At 42.6% G+C, this 12,571-nt stretch overlaps 1 protein-coding gene across 18 annotated transcripts in view; it reads right to left on the minus strand.

Annotated features, from left to right (window-relative positions):
• Positions 1-12,571, minus strand: part of DTNA (dystrobrevin alpha) — a 342,111-nt gene that overhangs the window by 16,558 nt on the left and 312,982 nt on the right. For 16 of the 18 annotated variants that reach the window (XM_034996291.1, XM_034996293.1, XM_034996292.1 and 13 more), the window contains one exon: positions 9,548-9,644. In XM_034996291.1, the coding sequence (XP_034852182.1) occupies positions 9,548-9,644 (97 nt within the window). Of the gene's footprint in view, positions 1-6,632; positions 7,835-9,547; positions 9,645-12,571 lie in introns of those variants that run through there. The other 2 variants (XM_034996308.1, XM_034996306.1) reach the window with 1 other exon arrangement.

Here is a 12,571-nt window from a genome sequence, read left to right on the forward strand (position 1 = left end):
TGTCCTGGCATGATCTTTAGAGGATAATTTATAGGCCAGATCATGCCATGTAATATTGTGCATATTGAGTCTCAAATTAAGAATCAAATGAGGTATGAATTGTTTCATCCCTACTTTTTAGTAAAAGTTCACTTTGTCAAATTGCTCTGTGACTCAGGGATTCAGATGGGGAAGAGAAAAAAAGAACTCTTCATTTCTAATTTTTGGCTACTGTAGGGATTTTTAGCTACATTTCCTATAGGGAATGTCCTTCTCTTCGTCTATGGAAAAGCAGTTATTTTAGAAATAAGAACAGGGAGATTTAAAGGTGAGTAAAGAAAAAAGTAGAAAACAACTAAAAGCCATTTCTGTCTATATTACAGTCCTAGGCATGAAACCATTCACACCTTGAATTTCACAGCTTTGTCTCTACAATGAAGTTTCTTGGAAAGATTTTCCGTGTTATAATAATTAGTTTACAAAGGAAGCCAGTCATGAGTAAGGAAATGCAATGCAACCCTCAGGTGCATACTCAAAGATTGGGTGTTCACATAAACTCCATTCGTCTGTTGGGTCTGGCCAGGGAGAGGGAGGACTCTTCCATAGCAAGGCCCAGAGATTCAGCATCAACCCATTCAAACCCATGAGAGCGGTGCTCTGGAGTATTCGATTTAGACTTGCTGTGGGGTCTGCTTGCAGTTAAAACACACAACATCAATCCTGTAAAATGCCATGCTGTTAGCTTTCTGGGGCTCAGCATCACACATAAAAGTCAAATCTATAAATTGAGAAAAATCTAGAATTAAAAACGAGGCAAAACAGAACAGAGCAAAGAACTCATGTGATGACCAATGGCCTGGGGGTGCCACTCTTTCACTCTCAACAGTACCTTGAATGGTCTGTCCGGACCCAAGGAAGAGCAGTTTGCCTGCTGGTGTGATGCTTGGCAGCCTGTTGGCCCAGCCTGCCCAAGAACGGGTCTGGTTTTCCCCGGCAGACTTTGCCAGCTCAGTCTCATTAACCATGAAACCTAGGCTGAGCTACCATGGCATCCCCCTGCTCCCCACGCCGATAAGAAATGACTTCACTTTTGCATCGTGCTTTGCCAGGTAGAAGGGTTTTCACGTGCCTCCCCACTGATTTCTCTCCACAACCCACTGAAATAGGCATCATTACTCTAAATGTGCAAGTGTGGATCGCAATGCTCAGAGAGGCAAAAAGGATTGCTCGGGAGGTGGAGCGGGAGAGCCTGGGCTGGGGTCTGAGCACGGATGCTCTGGCTGCCCTGGGCTGCAGGGACCTGGCTGGGTTTGGGCTGCTGAGGGTCCCTCAAAGGAGTTCCGCTGCCCTGAGGGCTGCTTCCCCCTGGGAACCCCACCTGTGCACCATTCTCTAGGCAGGGCTCCTTGCCCTTTCTTACCTGTCCTTTTCTGTAAGGACCAGTCACACAGCAGGGAGGAGGGACTGGGATGGGAAGTTGGACAGTTGAAGGAAGGAGGCTCTTCTTGGCTACACAGCTGGCTTACCCTCTCAACTCTGGGGAGCCAGACCCTCTTCTGGGGTAGGAGGTTCATAATAATAATAATACAACTGTACTTTTATATGTAACTTACAGTGGCCAAAGCACTTTTACGTACATTGTTTGGTTTCATTCTCCTCATAATTGGTGCTAGGAATGATAGTTGCTTATATTTGAATAGCAATTTGCAGTCTATAAAGCAATTTAACCCTAACTATTTCACTTAATCCTCCTAGCAACTGAATGAAGTATTATATTCCCATTTTTCAGGTTAGCCAACTGAGGTTCAGAGGTGATAACTGGGTTACCCAAAGCCTCTGAGCTAGAGATTGGCAGAAACAAAGTGGATTCCCAGCCTTTCATCTACAAGCCTGGGGCTTTCCCACAGCCTCACAGCTGCTTCTGAGGACCGAAGCCACTGTGACCACCCATCACAGGCTTCACTAACGGAGAAAGGTTTCGCAGCCTGAAGGCTGAGAAGGTGCAGGACCTGGACCCACCAGAGAGTGGTGTTGGAGTAGCACCTAGGGCTCCGCCTGGGCTGGACAATACCTTTCAGTTGCCCGGATCATGGGGTGCAGTATGAGCACCCCAGGGGTGGAAGAGCCTGTGGGCTGTTTATCAATTGCTACAGAAATGCAGGTGGAAATCTCCTATCTGCAAATTTAGGTTCTGAATCCTGGGACATATCTGGAGCCAGTGATTTCAGATGGGGGTTGTGGGTGTGCGTTTCGGGTATTTTAATGGCTATCCTGGAGCTGCTTGCACCGTTCTGTCGGGCTCTCCAGGACAGGGTGCCCGCGGGGCTGCCCCTCCCCTTTGGGCACTAACCTGGCCCCCCTTTTTTTTTTTTTTTTAAGATTTTATTTATTTGACAGAGAGAAACACAGTGAAAGAGGGAACACAAGCAGGGGGAGTGGGAGAGGGAGAAGCAGGCTTCCCGCTGAGCAGAGAGCCTGATGCGGGGCTTGATCCCAGGACGCTGGGATCATGACCCGAGCTGAAGGCAGACGCTTAATGACTGAGCCACCCAGGCGCCCCTAACCTGGCCCTTCTAACCTTCCTGTTTGTAAGTCTCTTACCTCCGGTGATACTTTCCCCTTCTCACGCCCTGAGCTCTCCCACTCACTGTGTTTGAGGCATTCCCAGTTCTAACGCTCTGCTTAATATGGCCTGGTCTCCAAAACCAACTTTCCCCACTTCTCTCTGCCTGCTTCCTTCCTTCAAAATCCCTATTAGTGGTTCTGTATTAAGAGAAAAATAATTGACTGTAGTTATGTGTTAAGGGAAAAACAACGGACTGAATCTAAATTACACCAATGTGTGAATGACGGATAGCAACCATCTCCTAAATGAATCTCTAACTGGTGCAATTTCAAGCAGTCTGATTATGTGAAGAATTTAAGTGGAGATTCTGTGCTGGAGACAAGATTCAGTGGCATCTTCCCTGCAACTCCCAACACCCACGGCATGTCCAGACTCTGGGGAGGGAAGGGCCCTGGCATCCTGGCTGATCATGTCTCTTTGTCTAGTTTGATGCACTTCCTGGGACCTACCACTGGGAATGTCATCTCTGGCCTTCCTTCCGGCTCTTTCCCTAGGGTCACTAGGAAAGGGCAGTTGCCTCTTGGCATTGGGGTAGATCAGTGGAGATATCACTGGGTTTCATTTTCAGGTGGTGACCCCTGTAGATGGTGGCCTCTGGCCTGGTCATGAAGTCTGGTTGTCTGCTAATAGCTTCAGAAGAGTTAGAGTGAGTAATCTCTGTGAACATCCTTTCCTGGAAATTACTTGATGATTAATGGAGAGAAGACTTAAGGGACAATGGTCCATGCAGATCAATATATAGATCTAAAATTCCTGAGAGGAGAGTTGAGTTATGGAAGAAGGAAAACATACATCATATTAAAAATAGCTCGCTTCCCAGCGAATAAATGAAAAATTCATTTCTGCACTCCATCCTCGGAGTCCACTCAACTTGCTGTTGTATCAATTTTTAAGAAGTCTGACAAGATCCATACATTTTTCTGATTCTTTTCCAGGAAGCATTTTCGTTTCCTCTCAGTACCAGAAATGAGGGAGGCTTCAGGGAAAGGACCAAATGTGTAATCGCTGAAGCAACAGTGCCTGGAGCCATGGCTGAGCAGATGACCATGAGACAGGGGTGTACACCCTCCCCCTGACTGAAAAGTCTGCCTCAGATTTGACTGGAACACAGCCCAGTCCACCTAGTTTTCCTTAGCAGCTGAGAAGGTTCAGCAGAGCAGTGTTTGGCTATGTTCAACCCTCTTGTCATCCTTTCTTCCGATACGCACACACTGACTATCCTTGTAGGGATTGCTGTGTCCACAGTGCTGTGGGGATACAGATGAGGTGACTAATTCTGACAGGTCAGGCAGGAGGCATCACTTGACTTGGGTCTCAATAGTGGAGATTTCGGGGTAGAAGAGAGGATGTATTGCAAGGAGAGAAGAACATTCCAGGCCTTGGAGTGTCATGAGCAAGGAAAGGGAAGGGCGAGGAGGCCAGGATGGTGGATGTGCCAGCCAGGTTCGTTGTGGGGAATGGAAGGGACTGAGGCTGGTGAGGGGTGGTGCCAGGTTTGGGGGTCTCTAATGCCATAAAAGGGGCTAGATTTAATCTGAACTGGAAGGTCATCTCCTCAGGTTTTTAAGTAGAGAAATAATTTTTACTTTCCTAGAATTAATGGACTAATCCCTAATTTTAAAAAAGATTGTGTGAGAGAGTGAGAGAGTCTGAGAGGATATGTTTTGAACATTAGATGTCAGTCCTAATATCACAGTTGGTTATTTATGAGGTGAATTCCCCCCCCACTCCCCTATCCCACTTGTGATTGCGTCATCACTCTCCACAGGACACTCACCAGAGAGGATGGGCAAGGGAAAGAAAGGAAGGTGAACTGATGCTGGTAGAACTTGTCATTTCTGGCCTGTTCATGTTCTATAATGTGTTTGGGAGAAGTGGGAACCTGAGCGACCAGGATTTCCCGAGTTCATGGGGCCTCCAGTTGTAAAGAGAGAAGAGAATGGGGGCAGGAGGTAGGATTTAAAATGTTTCACTTTCCTCCTCTGACTGAGACACTTAGTTAACTGGAAGGAGGAGAAGTGGATGTGTGTGTGTGTGTGTTTGTGTGTGTACATGCGTGTGTGTAAAATATGGGTCCAGTTAGAAAAGTTTACATATTGTTGGACGCATGTGTATACATCTATATGCAGTTTTATACCAGTCTCTGACATGCATATAGTATTTTACAAAGTGCTTTCACATCCATTATCTTTGAAAATCTATGCAACAATCCCGTGAGCCATGTATTATCAGTGTGTTTGAAATAAATTCCCGGGAAGCTGATTGACTTACTCAAGATCTTATAGGTGTGAGTGAAGAGCGGGGATCCCCTACAATCAGGTCTAACGCCAGCGGTCTCTCTACAAAAATTTTTATTGAGACCTTACATTCTGAACTCAAAGCCGGGATATCTGGTTTTAGATTGCGACGTGATATTTGGCACTGGAAGTCTACCAGAAACTCTGAAACATATTGTCAACTGCAATTACACCCCAGCTGCCTTCATTGTTAAACTTTTTATGAGTGTTCTTTTTATGATTCCTTCAATAAATCTTAAAATACACAAAGAAGAAAGAGGGTAGGATAATTTTGATTCAAGTTTTGTAAAAAAAAAATTTATTGCTTATGATACCATAATCATCATATTATATTACAGGCACTATTTTTTTTTTTTAATTCATGTTCTCTCCTCAAGGGGAATAAATTCATGCGTTACCTCTAACAAGAAACAGTGTAAGTAGGAATTATATATACCAGTATAGTAAAATACATCGAACCACACAGACTTATGATAAAGCAAGTAGAGGTTATTAAATCAAGCACAATTTGTTGTGCGCAGTGTCTGAAATCTGATTTTACAAAGAGAATGTCCCCAAAGGGGTAAGGCTCATAAATAAAAACAGAATTTAGAAGCAGACGCCAGACTAAAACCTCTAAATTCTCTCCTTAGATCATGTTATACCAAAGGAAGTCTATATATTTGGATGGCAGAAGTTCATTTCCTTGTAGAACAGCCTGCTCCAGATCGGGCCAGACAGGGTTCTGTCTTTAATTTTGACTGAAGGTCAGTATAATAATCAGCCACTTGACATCTGCGGCTGCATTTATCCATTTTATTACTTAGCACTCCTCCTCTAAAGCTCCGAGGGAAGACTTCCTTCTTATATTTCATGCCAACAGAAATTTTGGTCCCCTGAGAACTGGCATTTTGGTTCTGATAAAACCACCAATTATGTTTTCCTTTTTTTTTTTTTTTGTCTCCTCGCCAAACAGCTCAGAGGCACACCCTTGTCCCTTACGATGAGCATACTGGCATTTTCTTTTCTTTTGTTTCTGATTTTTCTGGATTTATTTTATGAGGCCATTGTTGATGTCTGTTGTAAGCTACCTCGGGTCCTTTTCGAGAAGAGGCTTGAGTATACAAGCAAAGCAAATGAGTAAAGACGAGTCAACGGTCTCCCCACCCAGACAGTGCATTGGGGCCATCTGGGTGTTGCCAATGAGGGCCCTTTAGAGCCTCTGCAGCAGGACCCAGCTGCGGGCTGCCTCCGAGACATGGAGCCGTGGAGGGCTCCGTGGGAAGAGCTGGAAGGCAAGGAGGCAGTATACTGCTCTAGGCCTGCAGCCGCGCTTTGGCTCTGGGCAGCCATGGATTTGTGAACCCACTGGTCCACTGAGCCTTTCCAGAACGGGTGGCCTGGGAAGAGGCGGGAAAGGGGTCCTCTGGCTCAAGCGAGGCTGACTGACTAGAGGATGGTTGCCCTCTCTCTCCACTAAGTGGAAGAAGGTTATAGGTGAGCCTTTTTTCCCCTTTTCTGTGCACATGCTAAGTCAGAGACAGGAAAGAAAAGAGGCTGTTGTAAAGAGAAGCTGCTAGCCCAGCAAGGCATTTTTCTCTAGCATGATCTAAGTGTGGTGGAAGTCCAAGAGCAATGCCCCGTGTGGGGCTTTACAGGCAACAAGTTTACAGTCCGTCCTTGGCCCACGGGGGACTAGCTCTCCTTCAGATTTGACTCTACTCAAGTAATTTTTTTCACAAAATACAAAATAGTGTCATACATTGTCTTTATTGTCTGACATTACAGATTAGTTTCACACTTTCCTTTTTTACAGACTGTGGGAATGAAAGGTAAAAATGTGTCCAGCATTTTGCAAACATTCTTTGTTACACACAAACACACACAATGAATAATAGGAAAGAGAATACAGAAGAATAAAAGATACGTTGAAATCGGACAGGCTGTGGTTCTAATCGATCCCAGGAAATAATATGAAACTTGCTGATAACACTAGCAAGTGGGATATACTGTCATACACAGCTTGGTACATGCACTTGACATTAAAGCTGCTGTTATTTTGCTTCTATTTTGTTATTGTTATTTTTTGAGTATGCTACTTCCTCTGCTGGATCTGGACCTGACCACAGGGTCAGGCATAGGGTTCCAGTTTAGACTACGGTTAGAGAGTCACAGTGCTCCTGTTTCCAGAGAAGACATACGTAAGGGCCTTGTGAACTCCCAGAGCAGGAAGGTTCTTGGTGATAAGAGCAAGGCTGAAAGTTACCTGTTCTTTTGAGATTATTTTGAACCAATGGTAGGAATTCTGCTTGCAAGAACTAAACAGTCTCAGGAAGTGAACACTTGCTGAGTACAGTGTTTCTCTTAGATTGAATACATTTTGGAGATGGGGAGGACAGGGCTTAATAATTATGCAATGAAAAGAGATGCAATTAGCTGACTTTTATACAAAGAGGTCCCACACCTTTCCATTAAAATGGAAACTGAACTAAATGGTCAACAGCTTGAGAGGATGTAGAGGGTAGCTTGAGTGCTGCGGGTTTCTCCTAGTGTAACTTTAGTGGCGGTGGTGGGTGTCTCTCTACTAAGAGAAGAGTCTGATCAACAACCCAGAAAAGCATGAGACGGGTTTGAAACATAGACTGCTGGAGATCTAGGAAGGTCCCAACGAATTACAATTTTTTTCCCTCTTCTAAAAGATGTAATAGCTCTTGTTTTGATGCCGACAGTAGTAATAGTTATAAAAAACGCTAAATTTTATATGTGTCCATTCAAGCACTACATTGAAAAGGAAGCAAATTAGTATGATTTTTTTTTTCTCTTTCCAAACTGAAGCATGAACATACATTAGAGGCAAAAGCAATGAGAAAAACAGCAGGATGGCAGGCCCCTCCACAGTTAGTTAAGACCTGCAGTAGGGAACATAACTTACTCCCTGCTTCAGTTCTTCTTCCTACAGAAAGATTGAATCAATAATAGTTAGATTACCCAGGATTCCAGCAAGAGCATGTACACAGTGTGAGGGAACGCAAGGTGGGGGAAACATCAACATGGCTGATGGGAGCCTCTCCTACCTTGGTGACTTTTAGTTCCACGTCTATTTAGGTATTTGAGACAGACCATCTCTTTCCTCCCTATGTCCATCCATCTTTCACTGTGGTCTATCCCTCTCTCCTGGTGTTTGTACATCCTGATCTGATAGACTGTGCTCGGGTAGGCTAGCTAGGTGGATGCCAAGATGGCTGGTGGTAAATGGACCCCTATCACATTGCTATGGTGACAGAAGCTATGGGAATATAAGTGGGGGGCTGTTTTCAAGGTTTCCTGTCATTCAGTGAAGGGAAAGATGAGATTGGCCCTCTTCATTTGGTATATTTGAAAAGGAAAGCAGAAAGAGCTTTTCTGGATCATCAAATGAGATAATAGGGCAGAAACAGTAAGAGGTTATTAGTTATCTAGTCCTGTCTTCATATGTACAGTACCACAAAAACTGAGTTCTTTGCCTTACATGTCTGAAAAGGAGATTTCGTTTAGAGAAGATAAAGCATTCCCAACACTGATGGCAGGAAAAGTTGACTAAGGAAAAAAAAAAAAAAGAGCAGAGAAAACAAAAGAAAGAAGTGTCACACTTATATCCGTGCCAGGACACAGGTTTCAACAAGTATTTGTTAAATAAATAAAAGAAAGGAAGAAAGGAAGAAGGAAAAGAGAAAGAAAAGAGAAAAAAGAAAAGGAAAGAAAGAAAAAGAAGGGACAAACAATAAATGATGGTGTATCAGGGATGTGGGAGACCCAGGGACTGGAAGTATGGACGTCTGTCTCACAGGTGAGCTGCCCCAGGGACCTGGCCTTCCTCACTCCATCAGAGGTTTCAGTTCCTGCCTTTGGCAAGTCCCAGTTCCAATCCACAGTGGTTTCTGCTTGTCTACATCAGGCAGGATAACCACATAGAACTGACTCCTCTACTGAGCCGACTGTGGCCAAGGGGCCATAATTAGTCTCCTTGTGATGTGGAATGTGACTTAGTACATACCAAAGAAGGGAATAGGGATTTATGAAAGGAAGAATGCTAATTCCCAGTGAGAATGACATCACAGCACTCTGCTGAGCACTTCCCTAGGTCATCTTATTAAACCCTCTACCTGAAGAGAGCAAATTCCTATTTACAGTTTGCATTTGAGACTCATTGAAGTTATGTGACTTGCTGCTAAAGCCACAGAGATGAGATGAAATACTTCACTGAAATTAAGTTATTCCTCTTAATAAAACTATAGTCACCCCCAAAATTTCATGGCTATATCTTTGTTTTCTGAATTAGACATTAGCTTCTGTTCACTTTATTCAGAATTACTGAAGCTATTAGATGTAAAGTATTCCTAAATAAATCCAGTTTTATTATTTTCAAGGACATAGGAACTGGAAATAAGCCAAGAAGTTGTCCTTTGAAGGCCCTCAGTGGTCTGGTTCCAGGAAATGGAGAAGAATGAGCCTTGTCATTGACTGCTATCATTTGCTGTATCTAAGAAAAGATCCTGTATCTGAGACTGAAGCCATATTCTGGGGTTAATCACATATAGTCATTGGAAAAACCATTGCACATTATGTGTGAAAGATTTTTTACAAATGCCACAGTCAGAGGTCTAGGAAATATTTATTCGAATCTTACCTTTAGTAGCTTCATGAGGCCTTCTAACTGGACCATTAGCTCTCTCCGGCTCTCCTGGAGAGCAGACATTCTCTGTTCCAGCTCATCCTTGCGCTGTCTAAGAAAGAAGCAGTTGTCATCAGAACAGCTTTCAACCCACTGAGCTGATCACATTTCTCAGTCTTGTGGCAGGAGTGGACCACCAGGAAAAGGGCATCTCTGGATCTCTGACATGGTTTCCAGGCATGGAGATGTTGTCAAATGAATGAACATGAGGTGTACATTTTGTTTGTTACAAGTCGTACTAAAATAGAATTGGAATCCTATTGGATATTCCCTCCCCTCCCCCACTTCTACCTTGAATTAACCATTTAATGAGCTCTTTTCTGAATGCCTACTATGTTCTGGGGCCCTGTGCTCTGCCACTGAGCTCCCTGAGACAACAAACAAAAGCCCAACTGTCACTGAAAAGGGTCAATCCCATAGATCCTCCAAACCCAAGGACCCTTCTGTAAATCTCAAAGGAAATACCAATACCTTAGTATTTGGAAATTGGATTTTAAGAGTTTATTTTTCATTTCTTCCATTCTTCATATGCAATGCGGTGCCTTTCAGAGGTGAAATATTCATACTACAGAATTTTTATGGTCAATTTAAGTTTTCTGCTTTGGGTTTGACTTTATATAAAGCAAAGTCAGAATAAAGGAGTCCTACACAATTGCTCTAACTGAAAATAACCTCTAAGATTTGTTTGTTTAATTTTGTTTGTTTTGCAGAACTTCTACTAAACTGTCAGCAAGAATGGAAACCACAAAGGACAATCTCTACTCTATCGTTTATATCGACACTAAGAGGTACTAAATATACCTTTGAAAGAGAGAAAACAAATGGAACAGTATGGGGAAGAATATTAATGGTTCACATTTCTGACGTCTATGTATATTTTTCAAGTCAATTTCAAATCTGTTATTTCATGATCATTAGTGAATAATACATACAAGTTTTTCCCTTGTCCCAAAGGCTTTTGCCTGAGTTTGAGATAGTGGAACTTATATTTTAAAAATGTGTGGATGCTTTAGCCATGGGCTAATGTACGAATGGATATGCCCAGTCTCAATGGCATAGCAATATCAAGTGGAGCAGAGACTCTGAAATGAAAAACTGACAATGTAAAAATGTCATGCTCACACAGGTCAATGACTCATCCAACTGAAAGATACTTTGTGGGAGGACAGGTTATGGATATTAATGAAACATTTCTAATTTTCTTTGATACAGTCTTTCTCTAATGATTTATGAATTTAAAATTTATAAACATGTCTCAACTCTTTTTGGATATATTTGTATTTTTGGCTTTTATTGCCACTTAAGACTTACTCTCAGAGCATTCCTTCCTTTGATTTTCTTTACAATGTCCTCTTTTCTGAGTCCCAAAGGACAAGGAACACCATGATTTTATAGACTTTAATGGTATCTTATTTTAGCCTTTGTCTTCCAGGGCTGCAACATTCTAATTTTGAAAGCCTTGCTCCATTCAAAAATATTCTTCAATGACAAATCCACTAGCTGTTTTATCTTTGACCTTGTCTGCACATCATGTTCCAAATATACCCACGATAGGGCTTGGTAGAAGGATAGAGAATGTTTCTGATGTATTTCCAGTTCTCTTCCAGATATTGCTCTGTAATTTTTGGATTTTTGGTCAGAGGAGCACTTTGTGAAGAGGGTTGCAGTAAAATTCCAATTTTGTAGATAAGAAATACTAAGAAAGGCATCTAAAAACTATGAGAGAAAGTTAACTGGTATTAATTCAGAATTAATCAACATTACAAAACACTTATTTGTACTTCTTTCTTTTTTTTTTTAAAGATTTTATTTATTTATTTGACAGAGAGATAGAGAGAGAGCACACGTAGGCAGAGCGGCAGGCAGAGGAAGAGGCAGAAGCAGGCTCTTCGTGAGCAGGGAGCCCGATGCGGGACTTGATCCCAGGACCCTAGGATCATGACCTGAGCCGAAGGGAGACGCTTAACCAACTGAGCCATCCAGGTGCCCCTGTACTTTTTTCTTATAGTAGTAATCTTTCAAAACAAATCTTTCTTTTTTTAAAGATTTTATTTATTTACTTATCTGAGAGAGAGCAAGAGAGAGAGAGAGCACAGAGGGAGAAGGAGAAGCAGACTCCCCGCTGAGCAGAGAGCCTGATGTGGGGCTCTATCCCAGGACCCTGAGAACATGACCTGAGCAGAAGGCAGACACTTAACCGACTGAGCCACCCAGGTGCCCCTGAGCAGAAGGCAGACACTTAACCGACTGAGCCACCCAGGTGCCCCTGACATCTACTCTTTCATGCATTTGATTGAATTCAATTTTTTTAAAAAATTCACTTAATAATGTCTTTATTTAATCTTCTCTATAAGTGTTTATTTAATCTCCTCTCTAAGCGGCTACCGAATGTGGGTCTGATTAACAAATTTGTGGTGTAGCTTCTATGGTTCCAAGTAGGAACAAGAAAACAAGGACTAAGTAGTGATTTTATTTTCATAGAGCTTAATGTATTATATCTCTAAAGGAATGCCTTTTATTCTGAGATTCTGCTGGATTATTTCTAATTTTGCATGTGTGTTAAAACCTACTTTCACTTGGGGTATCTGGATGGCGCAGTTGGCTAAGGGTCTGACTCTTGGTTTCAGTGTCCTGGGATCGAGCCCCACATTGGGCTCTGTGCTCAGGGGGGAGTCTGCTTGAGATTCTCTCTCTCCCTCCTCTTCTGCCCCTCCCACTCGTGCTCTCTCTCAACTAAATAAATAAAATCTTAAAAAAAGAAAAACCAACCCTGCTTTCTCTTAGGACAAAGTTGGGACAACAGGCAAAATTTTAATATAGATTGTCTATTAGATAATAATAAACATCAATATTAACTTGCCTGAATATGATGATGGTGCCATGGTTATATAAGAGAATACATTTTTACCTAGGAAACATACACAGGAGTACTTAGGGGTAAAGGGTTATGATGTCTGCAACTTACTCTCAAATGACTCA

Source organism: Mirounga leonina, unplaced genomic scaffold, assembly GCF_011800145.1.
Source record: "Mirounga leonina isolate KUSES-001 unplaced genomic scaffold, KU_Mleo_1.0 Mir_93, whole genome shotgun sequence".
Classification (NCBI taxonomy): domain Eukaryota; kingdom Metazoa; phylum Chordata; class Mammalia; order Carnivora; family Phocidae; genus Mirounga; species Mirounga leonina.